The 25,451-nt window shown below is 39.1% G+C and overlaps 1 protein-coding gene across 3 annotated transcripts; it reads right to left on the bottom strand.

The window, feature by feature from the left end:
- Positions 1-1,150: 1,150 nt before the first annotated feature.
- On the bottom strand, positions 1,151-22,477 carry LOC103714296 (uncharacterized). 3 transcript variants are annotated; one of them, XM_088720558.2, is made up of 18 exons: positions 20,751-22,477; positions 18,282-18,585; positions 17,995-18,135; positions 15,273-15,675; positions 14,997-15,174; positions 14,774-14,913; positions 11,561-12,449; positions 10,434-10,534; positions 9,774-9,918; positions 9,622-9,690; positions 9,462-9,507; positions 5,706-6,145; positions 4,656-4,735; positions 4,233-4,368; positions 2,638-2,830; positions 1,660-1,742; positions 1,454-1,572; positions 1,151-1,380 (listed from the first exon to the last, which is right to left on the bottom strand). In XM_088720558.2, exons 3-17 carry the CDS (start codon positions 18,092-18,094, stop codon positions 1,465-1,467), a joined length of 3,111 nt encoding a protein of 1,036 aa, XP_088576684.2. In that variant the 5' UTR covers positions 18,095-18,135; positions 18,282-18,585; positions 20,751-22,477; the 3' UTR covers positions 1,151-1,380; positions 1,454-1,464. The 3 variants fall into 3 exon arrangements, with proteins under 3 accessions (XP_088576684.2, XP_008799721.2, XP_088576685.2); XM_008801499.6 differs by lacking the exons at positions 18,282-18,585; positions 20,751-22,477 and adding an exon at positions 16,083-16,189 and having other exon boundaries at positions 1,151-1,572; positions 17,995-18,123; XM_088720559.2 differs by lacking the exons at positions 1,151-1,380; positions 1,454-1,572; positions 1,660-1,742; positions 20,751-22,477 and having other exon boundaries at positions 2,653-2,830; positions 4,219-4,368; positions 17,995-18,354.
- Between the last annotated feature and the right edge of the window lie 2,974 nt (positions 22,478-25,451).

The raw sequence follows: 25,451 nt of genomic DNA, 5'->3' as shown, positions 1-25,451 counted from the left end.
AAACTATGCAACCAAACTGACTTTCAAAGCAAAGTTCGCCGTCTTGGTTAGAGTTAGTTTTGATGGGGCTGCTACTAATCATAGGACAAGGATAGGTTTTATCATCCGAGATCATCATGGGCATGTTATTCCCATGCTGCTTCAAAATGCATTCCTCCCTGCACTGTACCTCAGGCAAAACTTCATGCTGTTAATTCAGTGGTGCGATCCAACTGATGTACATGCTGAAGGTGGCTAATTAACTGTGCATCATGTATTCAAGGAAGGGAAGCAACCAGCTGATTGGCCGGCCGGACAGGGGGTTTCTGGTATAACAGCTTCCAATGATGCACATAATCTCTCCCTTGATCTTTCACTCCATGTACAGGTTAATGCCATGGGTTGTATCTTTTTGAGAAAGTAAGGAATTCAAAGCTTGCCTCCCTTCGACCAGAAAGGAAAAAAAGAAAAACGTATAGGGCATAAAATCTTTACTGATGGAACCGACATAATTAGAAAGAGATTCAACAACAGTATGATTGGGCTCCACAGATTACCTTGGAACCATTTCATCTTATTTGGGTACTCCAGCATACTATTATTGTACAACAAGGTGGTGCATCCTAACATCCGCTTATGGTCCTACTACAGTCCATTTAAAACGTAGAATTTGCTCAGTAACATCACAATCAGAACAATATCAAATGTTTGATCATAATTGAGAATCTATTACAGCTATCCTAGTAAAATTTGGACTTGGTAGACTAAGCATATCTGCATGATAGGCAAATGAACATATGATGGCCATTGCTCAATGTTTTACCTTCAAGTTTCCCTCAAATGCACTGGAAAAATATTCTGAATCAAATCTATTAGAGATCACATTAGAAAAGTTCCATGCAAGTGCTATGCTCAAACAAGGGCATTGTTTGTTGTACAATCATATAGTGGTTATGGGATTTGAAATCTGGAAGAAGAGCAAAATATCCAGGAAAGGTAGGCATAGACTTCTACTCTCTACTCATGGATGGAACACTAAGAAATAAATGCAATGAAAAGAATTACATAAAACCTAATAGCCATAACAGCAAACCACTTCACCGGTGTAGAGAGTATCTTGACTTATGTAAAAATATCTTGTATAACTACTTTCATTCATTTGGTAAGTATCTTGTATAACTACTTTCATTCATTTGGTTAAACTCAATTAATAAATATACATGCTTTCAATGTGTACAACTGTACATTTTGAATGGAATATACAAAATCACTCCCAAATCCAAGATTTCTTAGTTCAACTCCAACAGAATGCTGACCTGTCAAAAATGTCGACCAGAAGGGAGAGCTCAAAAATGCTGTTGATTGACTTTGAAGGTCTTAGAAGGTTGAAGCTCATGACTGCTGGAAGAAAGTGCAGAAGATGTCACATGGTGAAAGAATATACAAACCCAGCTTGCTATGATATTTTCCTTACACTGGCTGATTTCAGGCCTTCTGATGTGTATCTAGTATTAAATCACGTAATTCTGGGAACACTGAAATAAGCACCAGTTCCAACATACTATATGCAAGCTGCTTAACACAGACAGTAGACTGCAGATACAATACGCTTCCAGCGATTAGAAAACAGTTTTACCTCTGATCACATGGACTCAAATATGCATATTTAGATGAGCTGACCTGGATAAAGTAATAAATATCCTCCGCACAATGCCTGTATTGACTATGCCCAAGTAAGCTGACTAACGCAGTTGGAGCTCCACCTGAGAAAAGCATTCCATTGGGCCACTTAAAAATTTAACATATATTTTTTTCAAAAAAAAGGCATAGTTTTTAAAGTAATTTTTATTGTCTCAGCATAAAACCGCCAATCAATAAATTTAAACATTTGTACTCTTAATAAAAAAACATCTAATTTATTTTCTTGTCTTATTTCATGCTTTCCTTAGTTTTGGCCTTCCTTTATAAGTTTGATTAGAAACAATCCCAGAGCCACCAAAATTATTGAAAGTTGAAACTGCAAAAGCCGAAAACCATTTGATCCATCGAAAACCAGTACAGAAACTGAGCAATGAAACTGCATCATGAGGTAAATTATGTTCCCAAGACTTAAAATATTATACATTTGATATAGCAACCTACAAATTATATGTCGAAGGCTCCAAGCATCCATATCGCAAAATAAATGCAGGAGCTGCATGACAGGTCCAGAATCTCTCGGAGGAGACTCTGATATTGTCTGTCTAAAAATAGCTCAGCACTCATTGGGTTAAACGTTGTCTTCCTACAGTAGCATGCAACGTCAAGAGTTGTTCTGTCTGTTGTGGTTCTGTCCATTCAAAACACACATGGAAACAAAAGAATGACTTGGCAGTAGAAATCACAAACCAACTCATGGCTAGCATGGCATCTTTTTCTCTCTTTTTTTGGTTGCTTTTTGGGCTTTTGATCAGTTATATATGAAAACTAGGTACCATATGCCTAGAGAATGAATGCAGATACAGAAACAGGATCAGTGCCTAAAAACTATCAGGGCCATGCAGATAGGTCAGATCAGAAAATATGTGATGCTTATTATATGCTTACTAAGAAACACTGAAACTGATAGATGAATCACATTTACCGACATTCAGAATCTGTAAAAGAACACAGTCTCACCAAGTATCATTTTCTTAACATCACTTGCTCTGCGAGCTGCTTCAAGCTGCAGCTCGAAAGAGCTCGATCTGGTCACCTTATCACCATATATCCGACTGGTACTTTGAGTTGGTTTCTGACTAAAATGACTGTCTTCCACATTCCCTTGACTGCTCTCCAACTTTATAAAGAATGTACCATTAGGCCAGAGAACCTGCTTAGAGTAAAAGCAATTATATTTATAAATCAGAATTATTCATTATTTACAAAGGATATCGTGAAACTTCAGAGATAATTAGATGATATATGCAAATAGCAAACTTGCATGTTTCTTCCAATGATTCACTATGGAACTTTCACCACTAAGTATTTACACAAGTTTAAGATTTTTTTTTTTATTCTGCAAGAAGGCACCTTAGAGAAGTTATATAATGACTTACTCAAAATGATATGATAAAACACGTTGAAGAAAAGCAGAGAAATGTAAAAACGGACTAATGGTAAGGAGAAAGCAAATCAGAAAGGCATTACAAGAAGAGTATACAGTACAATACTGTACAGGCAATTGTGACACAAACAAAATGGAAATCAGTAGCAATAATGTTGGCAAAGATGACTTTCATTTCTTCATTGTTATGCACCCCAAATCATAAACAATTACAGAATTGATTACATGGCCTGACTATTGTATCTACTAATACATAAGATAGTTTTTATTGAACTTTGTATTATAAAATCATGCAAAATAGATAACATGCACTAACTCAGAATCACGTGTTAACAAGATTACTAAAATCTATGATAACTAAACCTAAGAATTAAGTGCACATGTTACAAGAATTAGAAAAGTGGGAAATATAATGAGCAAAAACATACCAACCTTTAGTCACTTGGTTCACAAGTCAAATCCTTGACTAGTAACAGGCTAATGGGGCAGTAGCAATAATCTGCCAGTAGGTTTACATAAGTGAAACCATTATTTGGTATGACAGATGGATAGAGGATCCATCTTGTATGCTATGAAAGCAAATTTTACATCATGTTCTAAATGATATGGCACTAGTAAGCAGTTCGATGTCACATCTATAATGTATTGCAGATAATGTTTGTACCGTGTTAAAAAATGCTATAATGATATTGTTTCAGGTAATATTCATCCTGTTAGTAGATGATTGGATGCATATGAATTCCTTCACGAACACAAATCACAATAAAAAGTCATGCAACTTATTCAGCATTTCATCGCATATATTGCAGCAAGACACCCTTAATGCATAAATATAATTGCATTTAACCATAAAAAGGATAAGATACAAAGATAGGAATCAAGCACATCAGAAATTCATGTCATATAAGCACGATCTACTTCATTGAAGACAAGTTTCATACGATCTAAAAACATGCATCTTTTGATAGCAACTTGTTTTCGAGAGCCGCCAATCCATTGTCAAAAACAATAAAAGCATCACACTGTTTCCAGGAACTTTTATTTATGACACTCGAACAAAGGGCTTAGGTATGCCTTGGGGGGAGCATTGTTAAAGATAAAGTTGCTATTTCAAATAAATGAACTCTATTGGCAAACTTGGTGAAGAAACATACAATTCTCTACTTACATCTTGGAGCCAATGAATCCCTTGTGCAATAACATCATCCCTCCGGAGCCAAGAAATTTGCCTTAGGATCCAATCATCAATTGCATCTTTCATCATTAACTGCAAAATCTGTTTTGAAATCCAAAAGACCTGTCTTCTGCGGAACATAGGAAATGAAATTCCAAGTGAATATCATGTTTGTAGTAGTTCTAAATGATAAAACTTATAATTTTATCCTGTCTGTGCAAAGAATGATGCTGAAAACATTTTAGAATTGAATTGCTGCAAAACACAACATTATTACTTAGATAACATAATAGTTGAGAGTTCAATTGAACACAACAGCAATGGGCAAGGCATAAAATGCAGGAATAAATTGCAAAATGTTATTTTAAGGATGCTCACTAAAAGAAAGAAATGATAAAAATACAATGTATAACAAACCTCAGCCAACCTCTCCGTTTCAGTTGGAATATCTTATCAACTAGACTCAACAGCGGCACACTAATGTTTGGTGGTGTCCACTGCAAAATAGCCACAGGAAGACATAAGGAAAAATGTCAAAACAACTAAATTTCATGGCATAAAAGTAAAAAGAATAAGTAAATCCATAAAATCATTGAGATACTGAAATTTGTTATTGATACCAAGTGGATATAGTTCTACAAAAGTTCTACTTTTTGGTCAGTCGGTATCAAACAATCCTCAGATTGGAGATACCAGGAAGTATAGGAAGTCCATCTTCCTGAGATTCTGGCTGAAAGATGAGCCTATCCAAAAATCCATTGATATCATTATCCTACACAAAATCACTCTCCAACATCAACAGGAAAAGTTGCTGGATCCCATTTTATGGAACAGGTCCATGTGATACTTGGATACCATGTAAGACTATAGAAATATGGTATTTTTCCATAATTTTAAGTTAATTGTGGATGAGTTCAAAGTGATCAGAAGCCAATAAAAGAATCATAGGACAGCACCCTACATAGCACGGCAAATGAATTCATGATTTAAGTTTTTTTTTTCCCTGGAAGTGAGAAGTGGGGAACTACTGAATATATCATTAGGGAGATGGAATGAAAAAGACTTAAGAGTATTTTTGAATAGCATGCAGAAACATCAATTCAACTTCCCAAATGCATAACACATCCAAAGAAAATGACTAACTTCTGCCAACAAATCCAAGTTTCAGGATGTGGAAGCATGTTAACTTTGTCATAAATTTCTCAAGCATTTGAATCGAGACATGAACAATCTATATGATGAATTTGTTTTCAATCAATGTCTTGCAAAAAACGAAATCATATTATTAAGCAAATCCTTCACTTGAATGGTCAAGTAGCAAATAACTAATTATCATATTAGCAGGTTTACATGAGTAATTTTAAGGAGTATTACGATTAAGTGTCTATATAAGAAGCCAAGTGACATAAATCACGAATGTAATAACGAAGAAATAATATGTCAAAATAGACTGCAAGCAAGTCGTACCTCAGGTGGCATTGCAAGCGGATCCTCAAAAATATCAGATGCTACTAAAGTTTTTGAGTCATTTAAAGCAAGTCTGTGAAATTTATCTGAATGTTGGCTTCTCTGAGAATCCAAATTTGAAGATTCCTCAATGCGCTTGACAACACAAGGTGGAAAACCTTTGGAGTTTAATTCATTATCAGAGTGCCATCCATTATTTACTGCAGAAGATTGGTCTTCATCATGGGCTTCATCATCAGACAAACTATGGGAAGTGTCCATATTACTATAGCTTGGACTGAGCTTATTTGTCTCTTCTTCAATGCATGCTAATGCCATGCTCTCTTCAGCTCTTAAGGGAGAACTTGCATGAGACGATGATGAGCCAACAACACGCCGTAGACCATCTGAAACCCCTCTAAATTGGCGAACCATATCATCCACAGCATCATCCACATTCACTGTTGAAAGGGTGTCAACCGGTTAAGGTAAACTAAGAACATGACACATAGACAGGACCTGCCATCAAATTAAAGATACACACTGCCAAATTTTGTCGAATTAGAATGAGGAACATGACAGGCAGCTTTGAAGCATACAGGAGACAATGTTGTAATTTGCCTGGAGCAAATATAAGAAGATTATATTAGAAATATTTATGGCCCTGATGCATGTCTGTAAACATGAGATATGACCAGAGACAACCATATCTGGCTTACTGGGCTACCATATAGAAAGATGTTTATCAGACTTATCTACTTTAAACCTGCAAATAAGAAAGTTATAACACCACCCTGTAGTAAATGGTTTTCTTGATCCGAGCATCTGCTGACCACTAAAGTATGAATACACGCAAGCATGCTCACGTGCAACTCTATACATGTCAAAAACCACAGGAGACTGTCACTCCAGAGAAAAACTAGGCAAATATAATTAGGATATTACATCTTAACAAATAAAGCCAAAAGATATAGCTATCATTGTAATCTCACTTGGATTCCTGGTGGACTAAAGCAGTGGTGGGTGCTCATTCATGTTTTTATTCAAAAATAAATGTGCATGAATGGATAACCCATAAAATAAGCCATTGATCTACTCTAGTATCTGGGCATTGACCAAGAGAATATAGCACTGTAGGAACACAGTTGTCTGTAAAAGGATTGATCAGAGTGATGTTACGGAAGAATTTTATCTGAAGCAGGTCCCAACTCATGCTTTCAAGATGGCAACTCAGTTAAGTTGCTAAACAAGATAAGAATATTGTAATGCTTCTGGATGCAAGTAATAAAAATCCTAATCAGCAATTTAGTAATGTTTGAGATGAATGATTTTTGAAGTAGATATTCATTTGCACTGTCCCAGGTTTGGGACAATGCAAAGATTTCAAATTATCCATCTGATTGTTAATGAAACTTAACGAGCAAAACTTAGGAAGATAGCAATAAAGCAATCAGAAATTTAGTATTGATTGAGATGTATGATTTTTGAGGCAGATGTCCATTCGCTTAACTTCCAGGATCAGGACAAAGCAAAGATTTCAAAATTATCCATCTGATTGTTAAAAAAACTTAAGAAGCAAATGTTAGGAAGGTAGCAATGAAGTAATCTACTTTTCAGGATGTGAGCCCAATAAATACAAATATTGATGCTGTGGTTTTCACCTGTAACATGTGAATACCGTGCATGACCTGGTAATCTATCTGCGCATTATTCTGGAAAAAAAGTATTCTGTAATATGACAACATAGCATTCCCACTTAAGCTGACAGTGGAGCAAGGATGAACAGCATGCTGGCAAATACAAAAAGTTAATTGTAATATAAATCTTCATAAAGAAGTCCGCAAGATGTTTGGTAGATCGGGTTTGAGTGAAAGAGTTGCAGGATAGAAGTCTCAGACAAAGTGATCATCAATTAAAATTGGCTTATACGGTGCCCCACAAGATTAAGCTGGGTATCTTACCAGTGAGACATTGTAGGAAAGTCCTACTTGATACTGTACAATGCAACAGGCTACTTAAAACCATAATCACAGCACTTGAATTACAACATTTGATTGCATTAGCAAAAAATCTGCTAGCCAAAGTTGCTTATAAATCCTAAGGATACTGCGCCATCATGATGCCCACATGTTTTGTCAAAAGTGAAGCATCCACTCCATCTTTTACAAACTCTTTTACAAGGAAGAATCATTTGATTGCATTTGCATTAGCACTTCACCAGGATACTAGAAGAATCATTCACAAGAGCACTTGTAGATAATGTGGACTCAAAGTATGTGACATATGTGGGAGGGAGAAAATTGATAGGATCAATTCAAGAGCCAGCGGATAGGAGATTTGTGTCCTTAACGAACTCTTTTACAAGGAAGGATCTTCTGTACAAATCACATTAAGCTGGCTTTGATCATTTTCCATATCCATGTTCGATGTTTCCATAAAGGTTAGCCAAAATCAATAAATACTTGAAAAGCGTCCCTTTACAAACATGCAATGGTACAGGTGGACTAAAGTTCAAAAGAGCTAAAGCGACTTTACTGATTGATCATAAAGGAACCTAGTAGCAGATCAACATATAATAATGATATTCTAGCGAGCTAAAGCCACTCAACTATCCTAATTTTCTCAGAGTTCAGTGCCAAGCAGTCATTGGATCGATCAAGTAAATTATATCTCACTTTTCAACTTAGTCAATTTCCTACTTATCAACTTTGCCTGCTTAAAATTATGAACAATGGATGCCAACTTCCAGTCATAGAAGTCATATTCGACTAAAGATCAGCTATGCTTAACAGCAAATTATGAAATAAACTGATCCCAATTTATCAGGATAAAGCTATTGTTTCTAGTTATAACACGTGAAAATGACAAACCATCATGATGTTGAGCATGGTTAATAAAACCGGGGTCGGCGGAATCGTCCTGAACCGGCAGTTCCGGTCGTACCAAGCTGTCCCGGTGGCAGACCGAGACGGTTCCGACAACGGAAACAAAACCAATTGCCGAAGAGGGAGGAGAAGAAAAGAGAGAAAAAGAGAGAGCGAGCGGGGGAGGGAGGGAGGGAGGGAGAGAAGGAGGGTGGCGGAGACCGTCGGAGGTCGGAGCTCGGGCAGGAGGCAGAGGTCGCGGCCGGGTCCTCTATTTCGATCGAAACAGGGGTCTGGCCGCTTTTTACTTTCACGATTTTTAAGTGAAGTCGGCCAATCGCTTGCCTCTGCCCGGGCTCCTGTTTCTAACGAAACAAAGAACACGGTTGTGGCCTCTGCCTCCTGCTTGGGCGCCGGCCTCTGACGGCCCTCCACCGGCCTCCGCCCCCCTTCTCTCTCCTTCCCTCTCTCCCCCTTCTCTCTCTCTTTTTCTCTCCCCCTTCTCTCTCTCTTTTTCTCTCCCCCGCCTCCTCTACTGTGTCGGTGCAAGCCCAACACGGCACGGCGCGGGCCGTACCGACCCATGCCGTCGGGCAATCGATCTAGTGCCCGGTACCGGCACAACAGACTATGAATAAAACACTCTCAAAATGGTGTAGTTAGTATCAAAATAAGCATCAAAGAGTTATAGCATTGAAGAATGTTTTGTACATATTGCTAGAAAAAAGAACAGTTGGGCAAATACAAGTTATTGAAAATACTGGCAAGGCTACAGTTCAGTCTCTACCATCACAACATATGAAAAACTTGAAATGAAGAAACTAATAAATTTGATCTTAGTTTGAGAATATGGTGAAGGCAAAATCAAACTTTTCTTAGCTGCTAGAACTAAGAGAGTTTGAGAATTATGTACCTGCTAATGTTTTCATCACTGAGGTTGACTTTCCAAAAGAGTAATTCTTCAAACAAAAAAAAGGATCAACTTCTTAGAGAATTAAAGTGTCTAAAGATGTCTCCTATCTTCCACTAACAGTAAAAAACTTTCCTCAGATATGTATTGAGAAAATTTATACCTTCGAAGAAGCACTTAAAAAGTCCCAAACTTCATGTTGCTCCGCAACATTGGCAATTGACAGAAGATCCTGGCCAGATGAACTAGAAACATGTCAAGCTGGCAGATCAAATACCAAGTAAAAGAGCCGCAACCTAGAGCATAAAATCATACATGCAAATATTTGTCGAGAAGAATGCACCGCTGGTGCACAAAATAATCATCGATACTGGATGAAAGAAACCTTTTTGGGGGCAAATGTAATGTATAATTAGGTATATCTTTTAGATGCCGGTGCAACCGCTCAAAATTTCGGTATCTGCAATCCAATAAACAATATTATCAATATAGAAAAATCAACAAATTCATATCACTACATGACAAGTAATGTTTCTGCTTTTAATGGATCTCATGTAAGAATTTTCTTCAAATTAACAATACATAAAATTCACTTGTGATTGTTCCCAAAAAAATGTTATGAACAATATTATATGAGTGTACACAAATTTTCTTTTCAATTTCATGGTTGTTATGAACTGAGGTTTTGGAGCAATGTGCCAACAAAATAAACTATAAATGACCTTCTATTTTACTTTATAGAATCTATTGAACACAATCAATGAAAAGGGTGAAGAGTTGCAATTAGGTGGAGCACAGATATAAAGAGAAATTTAATGTAAGCAAAGTCTCAAAACACCTATAAAATTCAGAGACTTCAGCTGTCAAAGACCATAGTAATACAAAAATTAACATGCATATGATGAATGCCTCTCTTTTATGGTGATGGATGCATGTATATCTAGAGCCTACAAGGATGTCTAGGTAAAAGCATGCCTTCTTTTCACGGACCAGGTCTTGTTCTCTGCATCTGTTACAGCAATTGAATAAACTGCAAAAGATTTAGATCCAACTTTGGCAAAATATGCTCCAACAACCTGCACAAACGTTTTAACAAAAAATATAGCATTGTGAACAAGTAATTTAAAGTTTGGCAAAGAAAAGATAAAAATAGAAAGATTATAAAAATATTTGCTAGTTTGACCAACATTTCCACCATATGATTGCATATTGTGTTCCCTTTTACAAGCAAAAATAACTTACCAAGAAATACTGTAGAAAACATGTCATAGATAAGCAAGTATTTAGCAGAGAACAGAGGTGTAAGCTCTCCACAGTGACATGTCACTGCGCCTATTTGCTTGCTGCATTTTTAACCATGAGGGGTTCAGATACTAAATTATTCAACCACTAAACAGCAGGATGGCTTTATTTGTGAAAAATATGTAACTAGCTAAGCATATCGGCATCCGAAAGAAGGATGCTCCAACATATTATACATGTGAATAAAATAAAAATCCAGCAGATCAAATATGACATAAAACAAATAGAGCTTCGTTAATCTCATGCAAGCAAATATATACATGCATATACGATATGTGCATATGTATGTACATATATGCATGCATATATATACTAAATCATACATATGTAAACCATAATAACACATGTATACGAAAGTGAACCACAGTTAGAACCAGCAGGCAGAATTACTACCTCAGATGCTGTCAAAGTTGGCAAGCATATACTTGCTAGAGAACATATGGGAGCACAAGACTCTAGAATACTTTCCAGCTCCCCAGAAGCAACATATTTAATGAGATTTAAAGCATAAATCAGTGTCAAAACATTGGAGGTCAGTTAAGGACCAGTGGGCCACTATGTATCTAGTATGTGAGACACCAAAAGAAAAAACACAGATGGCAGACCCATCGCAGTTTATGAACATGAAGGACTATACCTGTCATATGATAAGCACAACAAAACATTAAAAAAGAAGCAACTCAAACCTTTCTATAAAAGATCAATTGCCAACTATCCAGATTAACAGAAGCAACAAATCAAGTCTGCAAGAAGCCATAAAAGCTGCACAATTTACACAGATCAAGGCAATGAATTCTCACCCGGCACCTGATCTTTGGAACATAGAAGGATCCTCCATTCTTGGAGACCAATGCAGAGCTTTGCTCTTCCTTATGCTTGCTAATGTTTAGAATATAGTTCTCCTTGAAACCAGAAGTTTCACCACCTTTGCCCATGAATGTTGTTTCAATATCAGGTGTACTGCTAGATCGCTTTAGCTGACCTTTGTCACTTTTAACAGTTTTCCTGGTATTTTCATCACTTCCATCACCAAAATGACCCCTTTCTTTAGATTGCACACTAACCAGCTCTTGGGAAACATGTGGCCCATTCTTTGTTGCTACATTTGATTGGCTATTAATATTGGGTCCCTGCATTAGGTGGACCATATATTTATCATCTATATTTATAATACTTTCGTTCATATTGGTCAACAATCCCTTTCCCATGTTTTCTGCATGAGCAGTAGTGTGTCTATTTCCTGGTGCAGCATTCACAGAACCCAGCAAAGTTCCTGCCTTCATAATATTGGCCATCTTCTTTTTGTAGTTTTTTCCTTTTGTCCACAAGTTTTCAAGATTCTCAGGGGCAAGGAACTCAGATCTTCTTTTTGTAGCAGCATCCAGTATCACTGCCCATTCTGCTGCCCTAGGCGGTATATGATGCCCAGTACTTTCCTGTAATGTTTTCTGAGGAACACGCTCAGAACAAGCAAGTGATTTTTCCCCACCACTTTTAGCCATTATCAAATCCCCTGCTTGGTTAGAAGCTGTAGTTCTTAACTCAGGCTGAGCAGTCCGAGTATTTCCTCCAGAAACTTTAGGATCATGCACAAGAATAGCTTCATTGGTTGACCTGTCAGAGTCCGACTCTCCATTTCTGTTATCTTGATTGGCAAGGAATACATACTCAATCAACTCATTGATATACCTGAAGAAAAAAATAGCGATTAACTTAGATAGTTTTGTAAAGGTACCCTCTGATGTAGGAGCAATTTCTCTCAGTTAAAATGTGCATACCGGCCAAGATAAATAATAGAAGAAAGAAAAATAAAGGAAGATCAAATGAAGAGGAGGAAAAATAAATAATAAAAGGGCCTATTGTTCATATCATTGTAGCATCGACAGGTGACACTACAGAACTTAGGACTTCTATATAGTTTGAAAATCAAAAGAGAACTCTAAGAGTCTAAGGTGATACTTAGTCATATTGAGAGTTGTTATTTGGAAACGTAGCCAACATTGATATTGTAACAAAGAGGGCTGTGATCAGAACTCAGGATTCCTTCTTTAGGAGTTCTAAAAATAAAAAGAAAACATATCTCTTCAGTCCATGTGTGCATTCTAAAGCTTTTTCATTTTTGTAAGAAAAATATACAAGAAAAAAAGTCAACCAGCCCTTTATAGGGCCCACAAGCAGACAGTCCTTTAATGAATACTGGCCACCGATCACCTTAATTGAGGAGAGGCCTATGTTAGAGATATTCCTTTTTCAGTTTATTCTCTTACATAACCAACAGCTCTAGAAGTTTATAAATAGGGTTGGTCTTGGATTTGTTTTTAGTTGGATGGTTGACTAATAAGAACTGATGATTTAAAGAATTTCTTGTTCTCTAGTGATGTGATTCTGCAAAGAAATGAGACATTCAAGCCCTGAGTATGAGGCAGAGGTTATTAGGCCAATACGTATCATTTCATTTTCTTGCTTTTATTCTTTTCCCATTTTCATATTTTCCCAAGAAAATACCAGCAAAGTTGATTTTGCTTGTTTAATCACAAACCCTTTTAGAAAACAGTTTAGACCCTAGAATCCTAAATTTTGGGCCGGATATTAGTCATCCATTGCTCTTTTCCTTCAAAAACATTAACTTTCTTGTTTATTTGTAGAAAATTCAGGTCTAAATCTAAAATTACTTTAACAGCACTACTACCCTCAACCAAATAGGTCCCAATACCTAGACCTTCCTAAATCGCAACCTTACCAGCAGTGTACATTGAATTGATGCTGGATATCATTTTTCTAAGCAGCAGCTACCAATTTAAATGACTCACCATGTGAAATACATCAATCTTTCCGACATCCCAATTGGCAAGCATAATTATGTTATCTTGTTTTGGCTGTGCCTTGGTCGAAGCTGGCTTATTAGATTTTTTTCATGGAAGTGGGCATAGCTTACTAGATGCTCACATGATTTACCACTTCCTGGCATGGGAATCAGCCTGCACCTTAATGCTTCAATATCTTTTTTGGAAGGTTTTTGGTGCCATCATATCTTTCATCCATTTTCAGGATGATTGTATCAACATGCTCTATTTTAACTGTTAAATAGTACCTGAAAGGGTAGTTTCATTCGCTCTCTCTCCACGATAAAAGCATTCCTGATAACCACAACCTTCCATCAAGCCTAGCTCAGCTAGTTGGGTTTAGCTTCATGAATCATCATTTGCTAATCATTTTCTATTAAGGGCTAGCTGCAGCCATAGTGTAAGCATTTTCATTTCCTTCTTCGCATATGTCATACATGCTACCTAAGGTCTTGTCTTCCCCACCTCTACCTAAGCCATCTAATATGGATTAGAGCACCTTGCCTTACTGGAACCTCCTCAAATCTTCGTTTAACATGTCTGTGACATCATTCTGACCTCAAATGATTCAATTAAAATCCTAGGACTCGTTGGACCATCAGTAGAAAGAAACTTCTACCTAGGGTAATTTACCTAATTCAAAAAAATCATCGGACACTCAAATCTTCACCCACTTGCTAAGTGCTTCTTTACTTCAAGTGTTTCTAAGATATCCCCTTCCCAACACCCACGCCCATCCCCAATTCTAGCAATTAAGGTGGGATCATTCGAATTACAATAGCTTTTTTAATTTTCATTATTAGATTTACTATCATTCGGAAATAGCATCATATGTACAAAACATTCAACAACTATTCCTTTGGCAATCACTAAGAATTTAAAGGCATAGATAACATGCCATGAGTTCATAGCAAGCATTGGGTTAGCTTGTCTGTTTAACTCCTTTCTTCCTCAATTTCTACTTCAGTACGGAATTATATTATACTACCTTTACTGCTTCAATTTCCACTTTTTCTGACCAAAATTAAAAAAACCAGTTTTTGCAATTTCGATAATACCGACTACATCACCAACAAGTTCTCTTAAGATGTACAACATTTTTTGAGGACATGACTTGGAACAAGATTACTAAACTATGGATGAGTTGTTTAGTTAGTAAAAAGAGCTTACGCAGGACTGGCAAAGTTCATGAGAGGTTGCAAAACCAAGCAGGTCAACAGCTCTCTACTGAAACAGCGAACTAATGGGCATTGAGCTTCCTGTGGCCTCAAGACTATTGCCAGAACTCCTCCAACAATACGTTGAAGAACCTGGATTTAACAACACATAAACCTACAATGCTATAAAGAAATCAATACAAGAACATACGAGATAGCTATAAGCAATTTTGCACCTTGTGTTCACACTCCGGAGATAGCAGAGCTGGATGAAGTTCCTTGGAAGCTGTTAGATGGTGTTTTAACCTTTCATCCCTTTCCTCAAAAGAAAGAGTTCCCATAACATCCACGCCAATCTCTGATTGATATTTTCTGTATAGATCTAGGTGGTTTCCAATCAAGTCAACCATGTCCCTGGAACATGAAAAGAATTTGTTTCCAACAAAAGATGTCTACTATATCACTAAGACATAGAAAGCTTATTGGTGACTTCAAAAGTAATTCAAAAGCACCTTGTTAACAAGTCGACAAGGTTGATCTGCTTAACTCTTCTTGATATTTCAACAAGTACATCTAGTATGATAGTGCGTATTAGTTCAGGCGCCTCCTTGTCAGGAGTAAGAGACGAATACCAAAGATCTACAACAAAATCCTGCAAGATCTTGTTAATGAATTCCTCAATGGCAGCCTCCACAATGGGCGAATCAATTTTCCTCCTCCATTTTGAAGGAGGTGGCACAGTAGAAAGATGAAAATCATCTAGATGTAACTGCTTCTTTTCCAAATGAGATAGATATGTCTGCTTACGGACAGGATGCACCCTCCGGTGGATCTCCACTTCATAAGATAGAAAGCGGAAGACTGAAAGTATAAGAATTGATATTGGGATATTTGTCCACATCGATTTACTTGTATCTGTGAAAAACAAGAGATGATGGCCAATGACGAAACTGACACCAAGAAACGTTTCTGTGGCATATTCCATAAAGAAACAGTTGTGAAAAGAGAAAAAAGGAATATGTAATTATCCTAGCTAATAGCAATTGCACATGATAAAATAGAATGAACCAGGCCATGCATCATTATTATTTTGTTCTTTATGGACAAAAAATATACAATTGTATGCACAAACACAAGACACAGAAATGTATGGACACATGCACTCACACGCATGCATGCGTGCCCAACCACATGTGTCATGATAAAATAGAATAAAAAAGGCCACACATCATTATTTTGTTGTTTTATGAACAGAAAATATACATTTGAGCACTCACAAGACACAGACACACACAGATATGCATGCACACACACCCACGCACCTGCCTGCATGCATGCGCGCATGCATGCACCCACCTCTTGTGAAGTTGACAATGTCTCCTGTAGAGTCTGAAAGCTTGATTCCTTGCCCCAACTTCTGGTTTACAGGCTAGTAAATTTTCACCATTAGAGAAAACCAGGCTTAGGTACCTTAAACACCACTGGAGCATTGCAGGAATATACAAATACTTCACATGCCAAAGGTTTTTAAATATTTACTAAAAAGTTTCTAAAACATATAAACTCATAGTATATGTATATACTACTTGTACTTATGTATACATATTATATATGGTACTTTTATACATGTATATATGTTCTCCATATAGTGCTTTAATTTGGTACATTTTTATAATACTTTTATCCCATGTAAGAACTAATCGGATCTAAAATATAAAGTAAGCCTACTGGAATACATACAAATGTAGCCATAGCTCACCTCATAAAGTTGGATTTCCAGTGGATAAAACCTGAATGTAATTATAATGCCACACAATTGAAGCAAATATATGAAACAACCAAGTCCATCTGATCACACAGTCTGCTCAAATGATGAACTATTTGAATGAGGAAAGAAAGAATTTAGGCTTCACATACCTTTGTAATTTACTTAGAATTGTGTTTCAAATCAGCTGTGTCAATAGAAACACCTGTGCATACCTTTGGGTGGGTTCCATGATTATAAAATTTATTGAATTGCCAAGGAATATAGATGCAAAGTGTATTAAGTTGTTTCCATTTGATCAGTAATGTATGCATACTTTTTTCCATAAGCTTACATGCCTCTATTAATCCATTTCAAGTACTATTTAATTTGAGATGGTTTGAATCAACATGCGCGCCCAGGGCGGGGGGGGGGGGGGGGGGGGGGGAGGCACGCCCCTATGGAGTTAGGAAAGTTTGCACGGTTTTTGTATGTTATAATTTATTTTCTACATTTTTTTTTCTTTGGCAAGACAAAGTCCATTATACCTAGGACAAGAAGCCACCAGGATGTTCCAAAAGTTGGTCTTACATGACATATTTGGTCAAGTCTCATTGATCATCACTAAGCAAACCTAGGTTAGATTATTCTTCATTCTACAAGATGAAGTAAACTTTTTAGGCATAACACCAAGTATCTGCTCAGGAAAATGATGAAGTGACTGACATGAGCAGGGAATTTCAAACAAATCATACTAAAGAAAGTTTGGCATAAACTATTTTAATTTATTGTTGAAGGTCATTCTCTTTCTTCCCATCCTTCTCTCCCTCCTTCCTTCCCCTTTTTAACTGGCAAACCACTTGCATGCCTCCCAACCTCACTTTGCAGAAAGGAGCTGCAAATTAAGACCACTGCTACCTTGCTACATTTTCCCATTCCTTTTGAGATGCTACCATCCTCCCCAACAAAACATTCATGTATACATTACCTCAAGATCAGGTTTGTCCTTCTTCTTTTTAAGCGAGAGATGCATTTGAATTACCTGTGACTTGTATAGTGCACATTCATATCAAAGTCCCAAGAAACACATTTTCTAATGTTAAAGAAGCATTCTTGGAACTATTTCAAACTTGTGACAATGCAGCTTTATGCTATTCGCAACTTGTGACAAATCATGGAATTATTTCCGCTATTGCACAGTATAATTCCGTGCACTCACTTAATTCCGAATTTTGATCAAGACAAGAATCTTTGCATAAATTGATTTCTTTGTATTATTCGCAAAAAATAGACAAGGGGCAAAAACAAGAGAAAAGAAAAGAACCAGAAGCCCGATCTTTTTCACTTCAAATTCCAGAGTTAGCCCTATAAACCATGCAAAACCTAGAGACGGTCAAGGTCCAGTCCCGGCCAACCCAAGATTTCCTTGTTCCAAAACGTATAAAGAACAATACCTTCATGGAATCAAAAAGAAAAAGAGAACTACTTACGCGACAAGAAGTAGGTGATCGCAAAGACGCAGATGGCCCAGCAGGCGGTTCGAACCTTGGCCTCTTCTATCAGATCTTGCAACGTCTCGATCGTTCTCATAGTGTCGATCCCTCTCTCGCTCCTCCACCCTTCCTCCAACCCTAAAGAAGAGAAATACCCTCCGCTATTAGCGTTCTCCGAGGCGAATCCCTCTCCGCCGAGGACAGGGCGATCGATCCAGCGAAGACGAACGAAGAAAAAAATCCAGAGATCGGACAATGGCTACCAATCTTTCTTGAAACCATACCCGGAGGAGATTAGGATTTGAGTTAGGGGCCGTTCCGTTCACGCCGGGGAGGGAAAGAAAGCGGGGAAAGCTCGTCGGTCTTCACGGGTATCCAATGACGAAATGCCCGTCGTAGCCGATATGGCTCACGTAACGGCACTAAGCGGAACGGAACGCGATATATCTTGTTCCTGTCGTAGCGTTTTGACTTGGAGACACGTGGAGTATTTCTACTTGAAGAAGGTGGATCAAGGTGTGGGAGGGCATCAAGCCGTCCAACTGGTGTTCCCAAAGTTCTCGGACACGGCGAAATACGTAGATTCCTCTGGGACCAATCAAAAAAGATACTGGCTTAGAAGAGGAAGGGCAGCGAGACTGCAGCGTTACCGATAAAAGATTCGGAGCATGTGAAGAATATCCATAACAAAAGCTCATTGGATTGGTCACTCGGGTAAGTGGTGCATGAAAATTCGTGCACTTGAGTCTTAAAGTCATTGGTGAATAGCAATGATGAGTGCACGGATGTTGTTCTAGCAATCTCAAGCACCCAATGTTTTCATGATAAACATCTAGGGCGGCCTTATCCCAACTCAAAACTTGTTCCATACATCTGCAAATCTTGGAATAGGATGAAACAAACTAACCTTCTCCTTGACTTGTTTAACCATGGCATAGAATTATTCAGACATGACATAAATGACTGAGATCAAATTTGCATATATATAATCCGAATCAATCCAACCTGTAATAAATTGTGTTCATGTCTGCATTTTAAACTAGTTTGAGTGTAAATCAGGGGCGGCCCAATACATTTGGGGGCCTAAGGCGAACTTATTAGAAGAGGCCTTTTTTATTATTATTTAAATAATAAATTTTTTTAATAAGTATAAAAATATTTTAAAATTTTTATTTAAAAATAATTCGTCTAGCTTTTTGAGAAGCAAAATTACTAATTAAACTTTTATACTCAAGATCCATTAAAATACTATTTTCAATCGATAATATAGCTAATCCATTTAATCTTTCTTGTGACATAGTTGATCGCAAATAAGATTTTATCAACTTTAATTTTGAAAAATTTCTTTCAGCAGAAGCAACTGTTACAGGTATTGTTAATAATATCCTATATGCAATGCATGCATTTGGAGAGGAGATCCGGCCGGCGGTCCAAGAGCTGGAGAGGAGATCTGCCTTCTTGGAGCCGGAGGAGGAGGACCGAGCCACCGAGGATGGAGCCGGAGGAGGAGGGTTCTGCCTTCTTGGAGCCGGAGGCCCGGAGCCCGGAGGCCGGAGGTCGGAGGCTCGGAGCCTCGGAGGAGCCGAGGACGACGAGTCGACGAGGAGAGATGGAGCGGTGCTGCGAGCCTGCGAGTCTGCCGAGAACGGAGAACGGGAGATTGGGAATTTGGGATTTGGGAGAAGGTTCACTGGTTCACCTATAAAAAGAAAATCACCGGCGGCAGAGAACTGAGAAGGGGGGAGAGAAGGAGGGAAGAAATGCCCGTTGCTTGTCATTTGTCGCCGTAGCCGTTGCCCAGCCACTCTGCCGTTGGGGAGACGCCGAAGGCCGAAGGAGATGCACTGTAGCCGCTGAACTGCCGTAGCCGTCAGCTGTCGCCCACTGCCCAGCGCCCAGCTACGACTGTCACTCTAGGTCTCTAGCTATCGGAGATCAGGAGATGGATGGGAAAGGCAGAACGGCTCAGGGGTGGGGATGTCATCATGTCAAGGAGTTCCAGGCTTCCAGAGTTCCAGCTCGGCTTAAATAAAAAAAAAAAAAAAACTATGCTGTGGGCTGTGGCGTGTGGGAAGTGGGGACCGTGGGGTGGGGGCGGGGGCCTTCCGTGGATTGGGGGCCTTAGGCGACCGCCTCAGTCGCCTAAGGCCCGAGCCGGCCCTGGTGTAAATAGGAGTGGGTAAATTATTGGGTACTATGTAAGTCTAACTCAATACTACCTTTTTTTTATTGCACCTACGTTTATATTCGAAACTAGGTCAAATGTTCATTTGCAAGTCTAAAACTAGGTCAAGTGAGAATTGGAGTGGCTCAATTTCCATGCATATATATGATACAAGTATGGCTGAATATAACCTTAAATGTAGAAAATGCACCTGCATCTACATTTCAAAACCGATCTATCATTTGTATGGGTGTTTTAAACTAGGTCAAGCGCTAAAGAGAGCAGCTAGTTCTCCCGGTATAATAATGTAGCCTTTTTGGATATTGCACCTATCTCACGTTGTAATTCTCCATCTTTGTGATGTTTGGATGCCTAGTGAGATAACACATGAAGAGAATGGGCGAAACTTTGTATGTCATGCAAGGGACTCGTGTGGTTGTTGTATAAAAATTAGGGGGGAGAGAAGAAATATCATCTGATCCAAAAATAGTTAGCAGCATGTTCATGCATCACACATTCACTGATTTTTTTTTAAAAAAATGCTAAAAATTAATTCATAGCATTAAATTCAAGGACACTTGTAGATTACCAAAGACTTCTTAATTACTTCGGATGGTTGCAATTCCTTTGTGCTGCATTTGTATCTGACCCACCAAATTGGACATATTTTTGGACAGCATCCTCCGGCTTCACAGATTTCCTCTATTTCTTCCTTTCCCTAACTCCACTCTTGGTAGCTTAAATAGAGACTTGGAAGCCACCAACCAGCCGCTGGAACCGCTGACCATAGTGTCGGTGTGGAGGAGTGGTTGATTTGATCTCCGGGGTGGTCGATCCAAGCACCAGGAGTGCATGAGTGGTCAATCATGGCAAATCAGAGCATGGAAACCAGGGGAAGAAAACTCGGTTCAAGAGGGAAGAAATAGAGGTCATAAGCTCGAATGAGATCGAGAGAGTCTTGATAAAGACGAAGTATTGATCTGAACTCCATCTAAATGGAAAGGAAAAAAAGAAGAAGAAGAAAACGAAAAGAAAGGATGAGAAGTTTGGCAGCTTCGTGGAGAAAGAAACCAAAAAAAAAAAAGACCTTTTTTTTTCTCTTGGGAAATTGATGACTATCACATCGCTACCATTGGTGATTCCTTTTGACAACATCCCCTCCCTGGCCTCGAGTCCATATGCAACACTTAACATACAGCCTCAAAGTGACTCAAAAATTTAATTTTTCATGAAGAAGATTTTGCACGCATAATTTGACTACCCTACTGCACCACACATCATTTTATTTGAAGTAGCAAGAATTTTGCCTAACATGGCGTAGTGGTACGTGTTATGGTAAATGTGCCAAAATATAACTAATAGATAGAAATACAAAAGAGGTGTAAATCAGTAATCTTAGCTATAGAACTGATCCAATGAGTACCAATCACCAATCACAAGATCTTGATGGTGAAACAAATCATCCTCAAGCAGTGGTTGGAATCCTGGACACGTTGGTGGGGCAACCCAACAATCTGACGCAGGAATGTCATAACCAGTAACTCCTCCTTCCGAGGAGAATGCCACTGACTCAGAGCTGCCTGGATCCAGAGAGAAGTTGCTGTCGTCTGCGTATGTTTGGTTCTCAAATAGAGCTTCCGTGATCTCCCTGCCTCCAAGCTGATTCAATCCTTGGCCAGGCATTTGGTTCATTGCCGAATTCGGGGCACCTTCCATCACACTGACGAAAGGCTCGTCCATGATTTCTCCCGGTAGTTCGGGTAGCGCGAGGTCCATCGTGGATCCATCGGAAGGGGGAAGGTCGCTGTTCTTGGAATGATGGGAACTCCCTGGCATGCCATCGTGCTGTGCATGGTTGGAACGACAAGAATCCGGCAATCCATGGCTGTCGTAATTAAGATCGCTCTGGGACGCAGGATGATTAGCTTGCGGCCTCGCAGACACCCCCCGCCGGTTCTTTCGGCACCCACCGCCGACGGGGACATTCCGAAGGTTTCCCCCTTTGGTCCAATACCTCCTGCAACCTTTGCAGAAGTAGCGAGGCTGCGTTAAGCTGTAGTTGTTGTAGTAGCAGAACTTGGTGTTGGAGGAATCACATCGGGGGCAAATTGGTGCTAGCTCGTTGTCTGGCTTCCAGCTATGGTGCGCCACCAATGACCTCCGAAGAGGGTAAGGGAGCACTCGAGACAACATCAAAGCAAGAGTGAACGCAGCTAATACGGGACGAAGAGATCTATAGGTAGTAGTACTAGTAGTAGTAGTAGAGGAGTAGGAGGAGGAGGAGGAGGAGATGAAGGAGAGAAGTTATAAAACAGTGGGTGGATCGTGAGAGCTACTTCAGATATAGAGAGAGAGAGAGGGGGGGGGGGAGGAGGTTTTTACGCGTACGTTCTCGATCTGTCGGTACACGGTCGCCCATGTGCATGCGCATGTGCATGGGGTCGAGTACGTAAGCCATTGGCGATGGTCAGTGGTCCTAGAAGACGCCCGCATAGAATTTCCTGTACGAGCACAAGATCCAGCATTCATCCTTCGCGATGCGAATTTCTAACAGCAGATTTGGCGCCCGCATACGCATATATATGAGGACGCACGGATGCTGGTTGGGAGAAGAACCATCGAGGTCGTGTCCTTGTTGAGGACACGTTGGAGCATCTGATTGGTTATCTAGGATAGAAATATCGGGTCTACGGTGAGCAATCAGGGCCATGAACGTCCTAGGGAACACGAAAACCCGATCTCTCCTCCTCCGGAACACCGGAAACGAGACGAAAGGGAAAGATAGCTGTATTTAGTAAAACGACCAAAACACCCTTGCCGAAAGAGAAAAACCACATGGTACAAGGGCCACCATCATCCAACGGCTTAGGTACGGATCACCTTGGTGTGGGGTCCATGATTGGCACAGGAGGGGACAGATGGACCGTGACGAAAGCGACACGTTGTACGATCAAACGAGATGGCGACACGTTTCACGAATCGCATCACACGGATGAGGACGACGGGGGAAACAGGACAGCAGGTCCACCGGAGGGATGAGTTCACATGGATCTCTGCGGTGCACGAGCGGGTGGAGGGGAGATCACGTGTGGCTTGCGGATATCATGGCGCCACGTCATTCTCGATCTCTGGCCATGGAGTACTAATAGCTTTCAGGAAGACTCGAACGTATTTTTTCTGAAAAAATTTGTTTGATAGAGAGGGCAAATGTTGTTGGCATTGAATGCGAAGTGCAAATAAGAGTTGATTCAGATGATTCATACAATAAGTAGCTCACATTGCGATATTGGGGATTAATGGGCCATAAGAAGGGTGAAAAATACATCATTATTACTAAAAATTTTGATACGATATTAAAATCATCACTTGTCCTAAAAACTTAATAGGATGAGCCATAGTTGCTAAAGCAAGGATAGCATAACCAATAACAACGAATTAACATCAATCAAGATTGGCTGAAAGGCCGAAAAGAATGAGAATCAAGTGCATAAGTTGAGATGGATGTATCGTGGAATTGTATGGATGCGACCGGCGACAACATGGTGGAAATCAATTACGCTTAGGAAGGGATAAGAAAATTAGAGAAGAATTTAACAAGAAAATGATGGACTTGATGCCAACGAAAAAAGATGGCAATAATACCATGAATGAAAGTTGAGATATTCTAAGACATCATCAATGAATCATGGAGGATTCATATTATTGATGGACCTCAGAGGTTTGGAACAAGAATCCAACCAGATGAGACACGTAACCAACATTCTGAATCCAACTGTCACATTTCCATTATCCGAATTGCCAGGCATGTGCACTGAATGATCCATCGAGACTGGCACATGCATCATATGATCGATAAAGACAGGACGAACAAACCTTGTAGATGGTAGGGCTTGCCATGTACCTATTCTCTGTACCAGCACGGAAGTGCAAATGATGTTACCAACTCACTGGGAGGGGCTGGCTGAAATTTAATAACTCATCATCTTATGTGTGGCTATTTTTGCCCATCTTGAGAGGAGCAAGTGCAATCCTAGCAGATATGAAACTGAAAGGACTAGATTTTTCAGGGACCTAACTCATAGCTCATTTTGATCAAGACCATTTTGGACTAGCGCATCATGCATTGTATTTATTGTTGCTAATGAAAGTTAATAAGCACTTCCAATAACATTCCAGGAAAGAATTTGCATGCATACCTCTAGGTTCTCCAGAGTACGAGGTTGCGAAATCTAGATTAAAGAGAAGGTTGTCATACATTTAGAAGGACCGAAGAAAATGGGGAAAGAGAGAGAGGATGGTCGTTGATGGTAAATACTTCAAACAAGAAAACCTGCAGGAAAAATGGGGTACTGCCAATATTTTGAACAGATATCTCTTGCCGAGTTCAACATTTTGGAACTGAAGTTCAAACTTTAGGTTGCAAAAAAAAACAAGGAAGAGTTAAATCTTGAGCAAGGAGTGATGTGAAATGGTGCAAATGATCTCCTGGGAATTCAGTCTGTGAAAAATCATTTGTAGTGAATAAAATGACGACATGGATAAGCACTGTAGTGAAAAAAATATCCTGCGAGAGGATTATGATATAAGGTGGCAATTCCTTAAAAGAAAAAGAAAAAGATACAAGGTGGCAAGGGATGGCAAATACACTGGAGCTTTCAAAGGACCACAAGCCATTCACATGTAGTGAATTACAAACATAAAGAGCCATCCATCAAGGACCAAGGTCCGCATCCCACCCAGATGTTGCCATTTGTCTCATGTCTTCGATTGCAATACTACAGCCAAAAACAACACAACAGAAATGCATGCAAAGTCGAAGTGTATTACTGTACAAGACTGTTGCAGATCAAGATCTTCTATCTGTAATTGTTAAGGTACAAAATGATAGGACCCTCACTCGAGTCCATGAATATATCTTCACTACCATGAGCTTGTTTAAGAAATAACTGCAGAGTTCGCTTATAATCTAATGAAGATGGAGTTTCTTCAAACTTACTTTCACCTCTGACTAGGAGTAGATACAAGGTTACTCGGATCTGCAGTCAGTTGTCCAACTTAGGCAGCAACAACTTAGTCGCTGCCTTAGATTCAAAAAGTTTCTTGTTTTTCACCTTTGGCAACCAATAAATGCAGGCTTCTAATATGCAGCTATTCTTTGGTGTCAAAAGATCCACTTTCTATAAGATTCCACTCTAAACAAATTTTTATTGCCAAACAATCAACTGCCCCATGCAAAGATTTCATTTAATCATTTAGTCCTCTGAAGGCAACTGACATGAGCTCTTCAACT

The sequence above is a fragment of the Phoenix dactylifera genome, chromosome 4, assembly GCF_051530095.1.
Source record: "Phoenix dactylifera cultivar Ajwa chromosome 4, Ajwa_hap1_PhDact_Kaust_v1.1, whole genome shotgun sequence".
NCBI lineage: Eukaryota > Viridiplantae > Streptophyta > Magnoliopsida > Arecales > Arecaceae > Phoenix > Phoenix dactylifera.
Note: the sequence above shows the minus strand (reverse complement) of the source record. Positions and strands in the feature narration are given on the sequence as shown.

Bases quoted from the DNA above. Each gene is read 5' to 3' on its own strand.
- LOC103714296 (XM_088720558.2), bottom strand. From the start codon at position 18,094: ATGAGAACGATCGAGACGTTGCAAGATCTGATAGAAGAGGCCAAGGTT. The intron at 6,146-9,461 runs GTACATAATTCT...CCCTTTCAACAG, and splicing joins AGTGATGAAAACATTAGCAG to TGAATGTGGATGATGCTGTG. The intron at 1,743-2,637 runs GTGAGACTGTGT...TGCTTTTCTCAG, and splicing joins TGTTAAGAAAATGATACTTG to GTGGAGCTCCAACTGCGTTA.